Source organism: Manis javanica, chromosome 6 (genome assembly GCF_040802235.1).
Source record: "Manis javanica isolate MJ-LG chromosome 6, MJ_LKY, whole genome shotgun sequence".
Classification (NCBI taxonomy): domain Eukaryota; kingdom Metazoa; phylum Chordata; class Mammalia; order Pholidota; family Manidae; genus Manis; species Manis javanica.
This window is the reverse complement of record NC_133161.1, coordinates 36,433,150-36,449,515: the sequence shown is the minus strand read 5'-3', so window position 1 is coordinate 36,449,515 and position 16,366 is coordinate 36,433,150. Positions and strand designations below refer to the sequence as shown.

Genomic DNA, 16,366 nt, shown 5'->3' with positions numbered 1-16,366 from the left:
CCCCCAGTAACAGCACCCAAAAGAGCAGTTGGCCCGAGGTGTAATGCTTTGGGTTTATAAAAATCTCAGTGACTATGGTACCCAAGGGCTCTCACGGATAAACACTGTAACCTCGCTTCTGCTACAGGGACAGAACGCCAAGAGAGGCACAGCAATGTTTTTATATAAAACTACAGGGCCTGTCAGAGCCAGCATGAGGGACTGAAGTTAACACAAGGTTTTTTCTCTTTGGTTTTCATGTTAGGAGAAATATCGATGGACTGCTGACATGAAACACTTGACCAACAGTATGGGGCTCGCTCCTGCCAGCTGGCTGAGTTCCCTGTGGTGTAAGCAGTGTTATGAGCTCTGAAAAGTTTATAATGTCATCCTGTAAATTGCTATCTCAGAATTAAAAGGCAATATCATAATCTTTTAATAAAACATATACATGTATATAATAAAAAAGCTGATGATCCTATTTTAGAAATACTGCAAGAGCATGAGTGTTACGAGATGACACAAAGTGTCCATTACTCTAAGGAATAAGGAATGACTCAGGTGGCAAAAGGGACTTGTTTGAACCTGAAAGAAAAGAAGGGATTAAACATTTAGTTCAGGCACACAGAATATTAAACTCCTTGAGTCTTGGTTACTAAGACCTTGATTTAGATTTAGCAAAAAAAAATGTATTTATTTATTTCTCTTTTTTCTTTTTTAGCTAAAGAGAGATGACACCTATAGAATTCTGCCCCAAAATATTTAAAAATGGGTCAGTTAGCCATTTCTACTATTTTGCTGTGCAGTTTATATGATTAAGAATGGTATATTGTTATAGAGAGTTGTGTACAAGTGGGAAGCTCTTCAAACAGTGTGGAGATTTTCCTCAATAAACTAAAAGTATTGATCCTGCATTAGATTGTCTATTTCAGATGTGATGTTTAGAAGAGATTAAGGGTTTACTTTTTGTATATTAGTCAAAAGCATCACAAAGATCAATTGCTATTTCTCTGTATAAATAGCTGAGTATGCTTTAGAAGAAAGACTAATCTTAAAAAAGCTGTCTACAAGACATGTCAAGACGATCACAAAGTAAACTTCATAGAACCATCTTGGAAAGCTAATCAAAAAAGGATGCTGCAGCCTGATCAGGAGGCATCCAGCTACCTTACCCTCATCTTGCTCAGGTTTCTGTAGTCATAATAACTCTCATACTGCTCTGCGATCTTCCGGCATAAGATGATGCCATTCTCCCAACACTGTGGACAAATGAATGTTGTAAATGTTTAAGGGTTGTTATATCAATGATACCTTAATAAAAAAAAAAGACTGTTGCTAAAAACGCTGCCCATCAAATAAATAAATAAATAAATAAATAAATAAATAAATAAATAAATAAATAAATGTTAAAGTTCTCAGAACATTTACTTACTTCCACTCAAAGGACAGGACATATTTGCTTTCAGATCATTAAGCCTTACTTCTTGACCTTTTATAACCTACTTTTGATACTATCATTGCAACTTTTAAGCATGAAAACAGCATGCAATTAACATGTAAACTATTAAAAATCTTTAGAAAGTTGGAAATTAGAATCTACTACAATGGTCATTAACATATGGTGCAGAAACAACGTTTTCTGGTGTTATTTCAGAATCATCATCTTGAAATCATTACAGTTCCACAAAGGCCAAGATGAATAAACAGGACCTCTGTGCTGAGGTAAGGAATTGCCACTGACCTCTAAGGCCCAATTATCCATAGCTGGCATGCTGGATTCTTAGCTTGGCTCAATTGTACTTGTAAATTATGAGGGTCTAATCCAGCTGGTTACTCTAAGTAAAACTGCAAAAATTTTTCAGTGTAGTCCCATTGTCAATAAACTTTTTCTGCAGAGGGCCAGACAGTAAATACTTCAGTCTTTGTGGGCCATACAGTCTTAGTCGTATCTATCCAACTCTACCATTAAAGCACAAAAGTAGCTGTAGACATGAGTAAACTTAGCTGTGTTTCAGTAAAACTAATCAATGGACACTTCAGTGTGATTTTATATAATTTTCACAAGTCAGATATTCTTCTTCTTTTGATTTCTTTCAACTATTTAAAAATTTTAAAGCAGTTCTTAGAATGTGAGCTATACAGAAACATACAGTGAACCCTCTGACCCATGACCGTAGTTTGCCATCCCTGACCTAGAGCAAACCCCTGGGAATGGGCCAATCAATACATGCAGCCAGAGATTCTGAAATAGCTTACCCAACAGATGGAAATTCTACCCAAGGAGGGCACAAAGGCCTTTCCTTGCTATTAACATAAGAATGATATGTATTTCAATAAATAATAAGGAAGAGTATAAAAAAAGCAATCAGATTTACTTGCATCAAATTTTTAGGTGTACCAACTATATTTTATAAAAAAGTGAAGGCCACTGGTTGAATTTTAATCTACTGTTAGCTGTGGCTATTTAGAAGGTATTTTTAAATCTAAGACATGTATCACCAGAGCATCCAGGTGTTCCTATCAGATAAACACCCAGGGTCAGATTCACAAGGCTTTGGGCAGAGCACCGCGGAGGGTGGCTGGGGCGGAGGGTGGCAACGTGCCGAGCGGCATCATCGGTCAGTGTGGTTTCTCAGAACTCCGTGGCATCTCCAGGTGTATCATGGATGACAGAATATTCTTTAAACAAATTCGGTTTCATTTCTTTTACCTTACAAAAAAGTGGAATGGGGTGGAATACATGACAATTTGGGGAGGTGAGTGAGGGGCAAGAATGGTTTTTTGTAGAATAAAATAGCCAGTGTCAAAAACCTCTAGATCGGTGTTTCCAAAGTGTGGCTAGAATCTCCTGGAGTCCTCGTGGAAAACCACAGAATCCCCTGACCCCTGCCAGACCTATTTACTCAGAATGTTTGGAGGTAGGGGCTGGCAACGTGCATTCTAACAAACTCTTGGATGTTTGTAAGGTTCGTCACAATCTGAGGGCTCCTGCCCGAAGAGGGGAGCACCAGTGAACTACCAAGAAGGAAGTGTGACACCGCACGGCTGAGCCAGGGGTGGGAGAGGGGGGCAGGCCGCTCACTTTGCCTCTGTCGAAGTTCTGGATGATGGCCAGGTGCAGGCGCTCTTTGCGCTGCCACTCCGTTTGCATGGGGTAGGTGAGGAACTCCCGGAGGGGCCGGTCAGACCATTCGAGCAGCTCATCGTACAGCAGGAGGGTATAGGCGGCCTCTGAAAGTCAAGAGGGATGATGAACGCAGTGATCCAGGTGGAGCCCCAAACAACCTCGCCTCAAATGGGGCTGGTCTGAGACCCGCCTGAGAAAATAGTGTTCTCTGAATTTCATGATATTGAAGAAAAATGTCCAGAATATATGCAAGAGCAGCTTAATGAATGATGACTTCCCTGGAGGATGGAATTATCAGAGATTTGTGTTTAATCTTTTGGCTCCCCATATTCATTCACTCATTCCTTCTCTCATTCATTCATTTCACTCTCTCCCATTGCCTTCCCTTCTTGATTTTTGCTACAATGCCTGTATGCTGCCAGCATTCTAAAAATGTTTAGGGATAGCTTGTGGTAGTTGGTTCAAAAGGGAGACATGCCTTTGTTTGCTAGGGAAGGCCAGTAGTTCACTGGAACTGAGAGTTGGGAATATGGGCATTTTCTAAAGGGCATACTTAGGAAACAAAAAATGATAGCTAAATACTTCTGGATACTAAAAGGCTTGAAAAATTGAAAATGACATTGGGAGGATGGTCAGGGTAGAGGGTAGAATTTAGGAGGGACAAAGAAGCCAGAGAGGAGCTGAGAGTAGAGAAGAAAAAAAATAATCTAGCAAGGTGGGGGATGGGGGGATTTAGAAAGGGCAGAAGTGCTGGATAAGAAGTGTGTATATGTGTGTGTTGTGTGATGGAGTGAGACAGCTATGTGATATGACCCACCCCCACTCCAGCTGGCCCCCAGACCTCCAGTCATGGCTACTGAAGTCATTCCATGTCTGGTGTGGTTGGGATTTCTTGGGGAAATATGTAAAGCTGGGACATTCTGTACACACATGTGGAAATGGTGACCTGCAGGCTTATGCATAGTTGACAGATAGGTAGTATATTTAATAAAAACTTGCCAAAGTGATCAAGAATAGAAACCAGAATTCATTGTCACTGCTGAAGGACAGGAACAATTTTTTCCTCTGACATTGTAATAGCCAATTCACTAAAGTGCATAAAATGGACTTTTAACAAATCCTTATGTTACTAGTCCATTTAACTACCATCGTTATTTGGGTCTTAAAAGATGTAATAGTAGCTTTTAACACAATGTCAATAAATGGTCATTTTTTTTCTTCATTTGCTGTAAGGGTAACTACATATAAAGCTCTAAAGTAATATGTTAAGTTCTAGTACTATGATGTAGCCACCTCAATATATAAAATACAGATGTAATAAGAAAGGCTTGGTTTCCTAAAAGTTTTCTCTTACCTCTTAAACCCAGATATCTGGGAGGTACAGGCCCTAGCCTTTTATCTCTTTACCTCTGGTGAGCTCAATCTCCTGGCTTCAATGATTGTTGCAAGAGTTTTCAAAACCCACCAGCGGTCTCTGATCCTGCTCTATTTAGTTCACACACTATTACCAATAATGACCTTCCTTCAATGCAAATGGCACATGTTGCTTCCAGTTAAAAGTAGCTAATGACTCTCAGTAGCTAACAGAATAAACATAGGCTTTCTAAAGTGACAGAGAAGGCTGGTCATGATCTGGTCCCTACCAACTTCTCCATTCACATTTTTCCATCATCCCCCCACACAGGACAGGTAAGGAGTCACCACTGTCTTTCCTAAAAAGCCTCTAGCCCTCCGAATTGGAGACCCTAGAAGGCCCAGGGGGTGGCCTGGAAGGTCAAATATGGGCAAGTGGCCCCTAAAACGTTTGGGAAGCAAGTAGACACTGGCATGCCATCAGAGGATGCTGCCAAATGGCTCAGTGGTTGGCATGGGAAAGGTGTGAAACAAAATCACACTTGCTTCAGCATTTGATTCAGGAAAGTGATGATGTATGTGTGGGGTCAATCGTGTGTATAAAGGAAGCTGTAGAAATTTTTCATTAAAAAATAATATATATATATACCTCTGAGGCATGAACAACACAGCAGACTACAGAGGCTGCTTTGAACACATTAGCAAACTGTAGATGTCTTATTGCAACATGTTGTATATTTATTCTTCTGCATCTTTAGAAGACAGTATTATGTATTAAAGAGGGAAGAATGAATGACATCCAAAATTTCCAACAGGCAATCTTTTAAAAAGTATTTATAATTTTGAAAAAAGGACATCACCATATAATTAAATATGGGCCATCTTGTTACATCATTTTGAAAAGTGTACAGTGAGGATACCAATATGCAAAAAGAACATAGAGACGAGTGGAGATGAATAAAGAACAGAGAACATTGTTACGCAAGGCGGGAAAGGGTTAAGCCATTTAAACAGAATGGCTCTATCTATGGAGATGGAAAAGTTTTTCCATCAGTTTCACTTTCTCCAGGGACACACACAATGAGGACAGAGAGAGATCAATAAAATGTTGTTTGGGAAAAGGACTTATTTCTTATGACTTTGGGGGAACATAAATACTCTAAGTTGAGTAAACAAATTAAAGAAAAAAATATTTACCCATTTCCAAAATATAATAGACAGAGTTGGCCTTTGTTTCAGAGAACCACAATGCACCCGCTCCATATTTGGAGGCTCTTGTCCTCAGTGTCCTTTCTAACTTCTTTTTTTATGGGCTTTTAAATGAAAGAACCCTACTAGGTTGTTCTCACAGATACAAAAACCAGCTTCACCACTTCTCTAAAAATTTGACTACTAACTACTTAAAAGTGACCATTTAGACTCTCAGACAACATAGTCAGCTCAGATAAAATCTTAGTCTATTTAATTAAAACTATCAGCCAATCTGTGTGAAGAGATTCTAGAGATCCAGGAACTACCAATATTAAAGGAGAAAGAATCTGTTCTCTAGATGTTAACTGAGTAAATTTATTAGTGATGCATTTACTTAAATCTCACGTTGCTAGGCACGATTTTAAGAACTGAGAAGACTAAAAAGAAGAAAACATCATCTCTGTCCTCAAGGAATTCACCTTTTAACTGATGATATGTCTATTGACTAATAGATCTACCTACCTATCTACCAACCTATTATGTACACACACACACACACACACACACACACACACACACACACACACACACATACATATCTCATATTACTACTAATAAAAGCAATGTGATAAGTGTTTTAATGGAAATCTGAAAAAAAATGCAATGGGAAAAATGTTGGCATTACCAACTCATCCCATGGGCAACGGGTAGGGCATGGAGTTAAGGAGGGGAAGAAAAGGAAGAGAACTCCAGGATGGTGAAGACTTCATGGAAAAGATGATAAAGGAACTGCCCCTGAGGGATGAAAATGAAAAATGCAGTACAAATGATAAGATGAGGTTAAATAGACAGGCATTGGTTTAATTATGATGGACTTGAATAAAGAGCTTGAACTTTATTTTGCAGAAGACATGAATTGACAACAGTTATATCTCTAAGAAGGGGTTGGCAAAATTTTCTTAAAGGCCTGGATGGTAAATAATTCAGGCTTGCAGGCCATATGGTCTTTATTGCAACTACTCAGTTTCGCCACTGGAGCACAAAAGCAACCGGAGACAATACGTAAATAAGTGGGTGTAGCTGAGTTCTAATAAAACTTTCTTTACAAAATCAGGTGGCTGGTCTGCAGGTTGTAGTTTCCTGACCCCTACACTAGAGAATGACTCTGGAGATACTGAAGAAGCAGTCCAGGAAAGAGATGATACAGGCCTGAGGCAGTGAGAGTGGGAACAATGAAAAGGAAATGACTTAAAAGATTTTAAGGAAGTGAAATCAATATAGCATGATGAATGATTTTTTGAGGTAGCTTAACAAGAGAGAGAGCAACGATAATATCAAGGTCTCCAGACTGAGGAAACAGGGATGCTATTAATCAATACAGTGAAATCATAGCTAGAGGCATATTTAAGTTCTGGGAACATGAGAACCATTTCGGAAAGGATTCCTTTACTGTCTTCAAGCTGAGGGAGGGGCCACGATACAGGAGTTCCTTGGAAGACTAGTGCAGCAAAAGACTAAGATCTGCGCCTCAATCTAGTAAAGAGTTCTCATTCTGGTTTAGATGTAGCAAGCACATTCTCTCGAGCTTACCCACTGACTGCAACTAAAAACCCTAGACAGAATGTATAAAGCAACTACTGGATGATTCTGAAAAGTAAATAAGAGAAAGTGGACAGAGTAGGAAAATCAATATTCAAAGAATGACCCTATAGTGGTGAGTTCCATGTTATTTTTTGTCTCCCACATCTCGTGGCTTAGCCTTCCCTGTCCTGAAACTACAAATGGAAAGAGAAAAAATCTCTAAGAAAACCTTCTCTAGTCAGAGGATTGGGAAGACAACCTTTTGACTTGGGATGGGACTGGGATGGAGCACTTTTGGCTCTTCTGGCCCACTCTGAATCCGAGGAACCAGTTGCAAACTTGCATAGGGGCAGTCACAGTGGCAGGAGCAGCGTCCATAGGCTTTTGATGCTCATGGCTAGGCCCCCGGGAAGACCAGTGTAGGGAGCGCATCACTGCATGAGGATCAAGCTTTGGTTCTGAAAACTTTGGTTCTGATCCAGCAAGAGTGCTAGGAAAAGGAGCCTCTGAGAGAGAAAGAGTGAGAAGATCATAGAGGGGAGGGAAATGGAGAAAGAGATTCTTAAATTCTGTATATGATGTCCTGGTTCATTCCCAAGCTGCATATGCACAGAATGGACTAGAATCAACATCACAAAGATTCTGATAAATGAACTATGGTAGGGATCACTGTCTAGGTCTCAGACTCTCCCTGGGCAACACACAGGCAGGCAAGACCAGAAGAGTACTACAAAGGCTTTGAAAACTAACCTGACATTAGAATCACAACCTTCAGCTCAGGACTTGAGGTTTGAAACTAACTGGACTGATTATCTGCTAAAATAAAAAGAAAGTCAACATTCTCCAAAGATTTTAACAGCCCAGAGTCCAATAATACTCAAAATGTCCAGGATACAATCCAAAATTACTTGTCATTTAAAGAACCAAGTAAGGGAAAACTAAATAAGTCTCAAAGGGAAAAGGCAATTAACATAGGTCAACCCCAAGATGATTCAGATGTTGGAGTTACAGACAAGTACTATGAAGTACATACAAAACTAAAAATCCTACTGGAAGGGCTTGATAGTTGAATGGAAATGACAGAGGAAAGTCAATGGATTTGAAAACAGATCAACAGAAATTATCTAATCTGAACTATAGAAGAAAAATTGAGAGGGAAAAAAAAAAAAAAAAGAACAGAGCCCTAGAAACTTATGGAACAGAATCAAAGAGCCTAACCAACATTCATGCCATTGAGGTCCCAACAGAGAAAATAAGGATTGGTGCAGAAAATATATTTGAGCAAATAATGCCTGAAAACTTGATGAATTTGGTGAAGAAGATAAGTTTATAGATTGAAGAAGCTCAGTGAACCCAAACAGGACAAACTTAAAGAAAACCATGTCCATGTACATCATAATCAAACTGATGAAAACCAAAGATAAAGTCTTCAAAGCAACCAGAAAAAAAATGCACATACATGCAGAATTTACATGACTCCAGATCTCTCATCAGAAACCAAGGAGTACAGAAGACAGTAAAACAATATTTATAAAGTATGTACTGAAACAAAAGAACTGTCCACCAAGAATTCCATATCCAACAAACATTGTCCTTCAGAGATGAAGGTAAAACAAAGACATTCTCAGATTAAGGAAAGTAAGAGAATTCTTCACCACTAGATATGCTTTAAAAGAAATAGCTAAGACAAGTTGTTTAGGTTGAATGAAAATGATATCAGGGGAAAATTTAGAACTTCATGAATGAAGAAAGAACAACAGAAATAGTAAATATCTGAATAAATATAATATTTTTATCCTTCAAACTTTTGAAAATAGGTATGACTATTAAAAGCAAAAATGATGACACGATCTGATGAGGTCTCAGTATGACAACTGTAATATAAATGGGGGAGGATAACAGGACCTATGTGGCTGTAAAGTTCCTGTATATAACCTGAAGTGGTAAAATACTAACTCTGAATAGACTGTGAAGAGTTAGGTATATAGTTTGTAACCCACAAGCAACCTGTAAAAAAATGCCAAGATATATACTCAAAAAGAAAATACATAAATTAAAACTGAGCACTTGGAAACATAAATCCAATTTAAAACAAATTTCAATTTTAAAGTAGAAATGCTTGAGTTCTCAGCTGTAATTATAAAAAGCAAAGGAGTGACCATGTTTAATAAATTGAAGTCCAGCCCATTTCCCCAACCTGTGGCAAAAGATAGACTTACCTGTGAAGTTCTGTGCTTTGAGATGCAGATCATAGAGTTTGTGGATGTAGCGAATGTACATCTCCTCCTTATTCAGTTCAGTCTTATAGAAGTTCTGTAAAAGAGATTACAGTAAGTACAGACAGTTCTGCAAGCTCAGGTCTGCAAGTAACTGCCTTTTACTCTGCTGCAGTTTTACTTCTTGAACAAAGGGAATGGATGCATTTTTCCATACAGATGTCTTTTACAAAATTAAGTAAGGAGGCCCAGTGATATACTTTCCACTCAACACTGTCTGTGTTAAATATCACCTAGCAATTACTGGATAAGCAGTAACTCTTGGGAGGTGTTACTACCACTGATTCACGTTTCTTTAGTTACTCTGAATTATTTTTTGCTTGTTTTACTGTCAATGCACAATCAGCGTATTCAACTAAAAAATATTAAAAATATGTAATAGAGCAACCTGTTTATTACATTTTATCATTGATGTTTGAAGGACAGTTTATTTCAAATTTCAAACATATTTTGCTCTAAAGGAAAAAAGATAAATGGTAAGATATACAAGTAATATATAACTTGTATACATACTATATATATGCATATATAATATATATATATGTATAGATATAGGTGTGTGTGTGCATGTGTGTGTGTGTGTATATATACCTAAGATATATAGGTAAAGATATATATGTGTGTGTGTGCATGTGTGTGTATATGCATACACATGAGATATATAGATAAGGATGGGTAAACAACAATGTTAAAGCATTTTTCCCCCCTCAAGAATCATGTAAAAGAGGGTAAATGAAAATGGTCTCTATTGTAAGATGTTATTCTGAGTTGCTTGTGTTGGAGTTTAAATATTTCCAGTTTATGCTCAGAACATAAAGGCATTGATAACAAGAGGTTTTATTTCACATTGTTATTATAGGGGCATACTAACTGAAAATATTTTACTTTTTAAAAAAAAGTATCTGTATCTTACTAAACATCTCTAAAATGTTTTAACATTAGTTATCAAAAACTCAACTTTGACTTGCCTGGACACATTAAAGGTACACTTTATAAGCATTCACATCTACTCCTTCACCATGTTTGTAAGTACATTAGTCCTCATTGAACTTAATAAACGAAGGAGCAAATGTATATGAGGCTGGATTCCAGCAAAAGCATGACACCGTGAGACTCTGAGGGAGGCAGATGCATTGTACATTATGAAAACCCTACTGAAGCCACCTGAACTATAATCATCATTGTTGCTGTTGTTCTGACTGATGCTACTTAGTATGCGGACGAAGGGAAAATGAATAGTGATGGGGAGATAAATCTGTTGATCTGAAGGAGTGTAAGATTTTTCTAAGAGGTAAAGGCCAGGAATTCTAAAAATGTTTGAAACTGATTAGCTAGAGAGGTCCATTAATTTAGGACCAAACTGGTCGATGTCACTGTTTAAATTGTACTTGGGCTTGAAGCCCGAGACCTTTGGTCAAAGGTACTTTCTTTCCGCCACCTACAGGTGTCCATTACTCAACATGAGGACTCTTACAACCTTGAAAACACTGACATTTAGTTGAATACATCATAATAATTTTTTCCCCCAGTTTATACCATTATCCTCCCCCTTCTCCTCTTCTCTCCTGTAGATCTTGGCATTCTTTAAAAGGCTAAGTAAATAATGCTATTCACATCTCTCTTATTATAACCAAAATCATATTAATTAGCAAGAATTGTTGTACCATAAACACAAGTCTAACAACCCCACAGCAGGTTTTTACATCATTAAAGGATGATTTGCTCTAATAGCTTTTTGGTAACAAGGAGCTTTCTTTGAGAACAAAATAAGTGATCATTCTGTAAAGAATAGTTCTCCTTAAAAAAAGCAAAAGATTTCTCCAGTCAGCAGATGAGAATCTTTTACATATGTCTGGCAAAACTTGTGACACAAAGAACAAAACAGTAATTACATTTCCTTGTATTAGTCATGTCAAAGATTACGCATTTTTAATTCTACACTGCAGTTTAACTCTGATCTTATAAAGGAAGCCAGAGCTGCCCTGAAGATGAGATGGAATTTATCTTTCCAAAGAGTTGAGAAAAGTCTCTAAGAAGGAAGTGAGTGGTTGAAGAAAAAACCTTATTGCTGCTAGAAAACATCAAGAACTTTCCACATGGAGTAGAAGCTAAAAAGATTAGCTTCAAAGTTATATATTTGGTTCCTTAATAATAAGTATTCTTGCGCTAGTTTGAAATCAGAACTGCTTTTACAATGTTAACATTTTCTATAAGGACTATTTTTGATCAGTGCAAAGCCAGCAGGATAAATTCTTTGTCTCAAGTGTATGCTGATGGGGCCACTGATTTGACCAAGTCTGGTTCATTCCTACTGAGAGACTAGAGTAAACACATTTAGGGCACAGTAGTAATTCCTCATCCAAGAAAATGAGCTCGTCTGTTATACCAATTGAGAAAATGAACCTAGGGTCTACATTTATTTGTTTACATTCAAACAGAATGCACTGTGAAAGCAGATAGAGACACTGGAAGAAAATTTGTTTGGAAAAATGTAAAGGTTTTCCTCTGAAATTATTTATGAGGCTTTGTGGCTGGAGCTGGGGTAAAGCCAGGATTAAAGAGGCCAACTGAGAAGATGAAAAGCTTAGAGCACATACAGCTTTTCTCCCCAAACCCTGACATACAGGGGGTTACAGAGGAGCAGCTCAGGCTGAGAATCTTGAACATAGTGAAAGGTTGTAACAACAGGCAAAAAACTGGGGAGACTGAAAAGTGACAATGACTTTGCTCAGGGTTAGAAATAAGCGCTGAGGGGAAGTAACTGGGCTGACCCAGTGAGTCTGGCCTGATGGCTTGGAAATTACTGTTGGGTCTGATAAAAAATTATGGTAAAAAGTGCATTAACAAGATGGGGCCTGATAGAAGATGCTCAGATCCCACTATTTTTAGCAACTGATGTTGGAGGTGGAGATGCAACGATTAAATTCAAATGAGGAGGAAGTGGTGGGTGTGGCAAAGAATATAGTGATGGAGGAAGAACAGCACAGTGAGAAAACTAACTGGGGAAACACATAAAAGGAAGCTGTAAGAAAGCTTAAGTCCTCTGTTTTGAAGAGGTCTGTAGGGGGAATGCACAAAAAACAAAGCAAAAGTTGACTCCGATTAGCCAAGACAAGGCAGAATCAGAGTGAGGGATGCAGTCCCAAGGTGAAGTAGAGTACAACCAGGCATGTGAGGGAGCCGAACGGTCAGAGTAAGACCGAGAATGCCTCACAGTGGAAGCTTCCACCTAATCCGGACATTAGAAAATGAAACCATGGTATTCAACAATTTAGAACTGGAAGAAATCATATATTCCTATATTTCAAATCTGATTAAGGGAAAAGTATCAACATACCCTATATTAAAATAGAGAACACAAATGTCTAGATGTATGGTCATTCTTTTGCTCTGAGGTGAGACTACCAGTCTGTTAAATAGTTAGTTATGAGACATTTTACTATGAATTTAGTTTAGCCAGGAAAATTCTAGTTTAGCTTGATACCCTTACATAATATTATTTTCTATTCCTAAAAATGTCCTGTTTGGGTGATAAATTATATGGTGGTCATCCTAGTTACAATTCAAACTTTAACAATAGTGGTATTATGAATTTAATTTGCAAAGAACCTAGGGAGTAAAAAATTAGTGTGTTAAACAGAAAACTGACATTTGTTCACAAAGGAAGAGATCACTAATATTTATTAAAATGTAGAATGAATATAAGAAGGACAGCAAGAAACTGTCCACACAGAAATAGAGACCTCTGTCTGGGGAAATCATGCTTTTCCTAGGATAACAACCAAACCTGGCAGGATAGGAGCGCCAGGCAACAGGACAAAGGGCAGCATCACCCCCATCTTATGAGGCCAGCCATTGGAGCCCTGGGGAACACAGGGGGGTGCACTCTGCAGTGCTTGGACCTGAGAACTTCCTGAAACTAATTCAACCTGAAGCTCACCATGCCTCTTCTAAAAACACTTTTAAACTTTTCTAAGAAACATCCAGGTAACAGCACATTGTGGATTAAAAACAAACAAAACACAGTATTTCTGGGAAAATGAACATTGGGCTATAAGGAGGAAAAGAGGAATAGTTTCCTAACCAGAAGGCTAACGGTGCAGCCAATCTTTTTGCCATCTACCTCTCCCATTTTCATGCAGTCCCTAAAAAAAAAAAAAAGCAAGAGTCAGAACTTAGAACTTCCTTCCTTCCTAGGGGCAAACACAGTTTGTTCTTTAATGGGAAAAAAAAGGTCTGAGACCAGAGACAATTTGCAAGTTGCTATTCAGACAGAGGCTCTGGAGACTAAAGACAGTGCTTCCAGGCTGCATGATCTCCCAGCAATGCTGGAGCGTCAGACGTTCCTGAGCACTAGTTTCTGCTGAGAATTTCACTTCTACATCCAGGGAAGGAGGCATGAGGGCATGTTATACTATGCCTCCTCCAGTCGGGTGAGAAGTAGCTGGTAAGCCTGGCCGTCAATGAGAATGAGTGTTTTGTTCTCAAAACAGAAACACCATGCATTTAAGTGGGACAAAATGCTTTAACAGTTTAGATAATCTAAAAATCAAAACTTATCTCTATGAAAGGTGATTACATGCATTTCACTCCCCCTCCCTTTTGTAAGAAGCAGCATTGTAGCACAATTCTCTGTAACCTTGTCTTCCCCCTAAAATCAATAGATCTACTTGTTAGAATTGGTGAGTCTAACACCCAAAAAAAGATTCCTTTAATATTGGGACTCTGAGAATTCTTTCAATTCACTAAGACTTTGAAAGAATTGTCAACTAAAACAAAACAGGAGAAAAGGAGGGGAAAAAAAAAACAGATAAAAACTCCAAACCAGTTAATTAGAAGTCCATCATCTTACTGCACAAGGTCCCAGGGTCTGATTGCCAATTCTTTGAGTGATTAACTCTAGTGGAATGTTGATGGTATTCTAGCTCTGATTTTCTAACTCGAGCATAGCATATTTGGGAAACATAGGGACTCAGCTTACCTGTAATCTAACAACCTCTCCATTAGACGAGTTACAGTGGCAATTAATGAAACACCACTTTCCCTCCATGTTTCCCGCTCAATTTTCTTTAGGAGACTGGAAAAGAAAGAACCCAGGGCATTTCAACATTTATTTTTATCAGTCACCATGACAACCATTTTACTTTCATCTGTACCTTAAATGCCTTAGCAACCACTGTAACATCTCACAAGCAGCACGATTTGCAAACAATGTCTTACCTAGGATAGGGACCAAATAGTGGAATTCTAATCCAGGAAGCATTGACAAAGCAAATTGATTTTTCAGATTATCCAAGTCATAAAACATGAACACATGCATATAATCATATTTCCAAACTATGTAAGCACCTCACAGCTCAGACATTTCTTTCTAGCTCCTCTCTTACACTAATAGAGGCTTGAGCCTTACCACACCAAATAACACTGCAAAAAGCAAAAACAGAAAGTACCTCTAAGTTTACTTTCAAGTAAGATCTTGCATTATTCACATAAAAATGTTTTCCTACCTCTCAGTGGAATGCATCTTCATCCAAGCAATTTTACTGCAATGCAACTGCTACAGGAAAATCCTTTTACAGACGGTATGACGTTTTGCGTTTTTTCCTTTCACTTAACATTTGCCCACTCAATACATATTGTACTATCTGTGCACTCAATCAACAGTTTCATTCATTTTGTCCTTAATCACAGAGGATTTTCTAGGTGGTTGTTATAGAAGATTGATGACAAGTACTGAACATCTCTCCTCCTACATTTTCCCTAATCTTAAGCACCTTCGACCAGAGGCACTATGTAAACATAAAACAACAATCATAATAATTAGGATCTGGTTCACTTCACACTGCCTCTTGACAAACCACTCATATACTTGGCAAAGCCTCTATGATTGAACTTTCCCCAAAAGATAAAAGTAAGAACGGAAGCATGACACTATGAAGTAATTCTCTACCCCCTCTGAATTTAATGATCATCTTTTCTGCCTAAAATCTTGCTTCACTGTCATCTTGGTTTCAGGTATAACATAGAAAGAAAACATTTCTTAGAAGAACAATCTAAGCCTATTATATGTGTGCCTAGTGCAAAAATAAACATTAAAGAAAAGAGCTGTTTTGCCAAAGTTTTGTTTTTTGGGGTCTGTGGCATCATTCTTTTCTCATTTTCCTCTCCAAAGCCGCCAGTTCTTGCTAATGCCATTCTATCACTCCTGTCCCTTCATCTGTCGCCTAGCACCCTTGATCATTTGTTTTTCTGTCTTCTGAACTGTTTCCTGGATTAAGAAGTAGAGTACGAAGGGACGGGGCTCGCCCTGACTAATCTCCCAGAGAGAGGTCCCCTAGTTTGTTTAAAATGTGTTTTCTTTCAAAAAGCTCTCAACAGCACCCATTTCAAGCTTAAGTGCTAAATTGGTGTTGAACCAAGTACCCAAATGAAAATCTGCCTGCCAAAGCAACGCAGGATGTTGGAGAAATCGCCCCAAGTGACAGCCCACACCTCATACACTTCAGAGGCTGAAAAACAAAGAGCTCAAGTTAAGTAATAATTCTAAAAATACATGGAGACTTCTTTTACAGAGTGAGTTTTACTAGTTTGCACAGCCTCCTAATGCAGTAAGAAATCAGAGCTACATAATGCACTTGTAAGAAGAGGCAAAGCTCTGCAGAGCCTGTTTCCTTGACTAACACAAGACTCAAATGCTAGGACCAAGTCTAGAAGTCAATTCATCTGCTTTCTCAACTAGGCTTGTTCCTTCTGCTGGAAGCCTGACCTCCCAGTTTACCTGATACAAACTGAGGAGAGAAGCCTCTCAGCAAGAAGAGAAGTGTCTTCTAGATAACTTGGGTTAGACTAGGTGTTTTTA

At 38.3% G+C, this 16,366-nt stretch overlaps 1 protein-coding gene across 3 annotated transcripts in view; it reads right to left on the bottom strand.

The window, feature by feature from the left end:
• Positions 1 to 16,366, bottom strand: part of DOCK4 (dedicator of cytokinesis 4) — a 401,868-nt gene that overhangs the window by 33,410 nt on the left and 352,092 nt on the right. For 2 of the 3 annotated variants that reach the window (XM_037027398.2, XM_037027395.2), the window contains exons 33-38: positions 14,728 to 14,754; positions 14,489 to 14,584; positions 13,592 to 13,652; positions 9,451 to 9,544; positions 3,062 to 3,210; positions 1,152 to 1,238 (exon numbers count right to left, since the gene is read on the bottom strand). In XM_037027398.2, coding sequence (XP_036883293.1) covers positions 1,152 to 1,238; positions 3,062 to 3,210; positions 9,451 to 9,544; positions 13,592 to 13,652; positions 14,489 to 14,584; positions 14,728 to 14,754 — 514 coding nt within the window. The remainder of the gene's footprint in view (positions 1 to 1,151; positions 1,239 to 3,061; positions 3,211 to 9,450; positions 9,545 to 13,591; positions 13,653 to 14,488; positions 14,585 to 14,727; positions 14,755 to 16,366) is intronic. The other variant, XM_037027396.2, reaches the window with a different exon arrangement.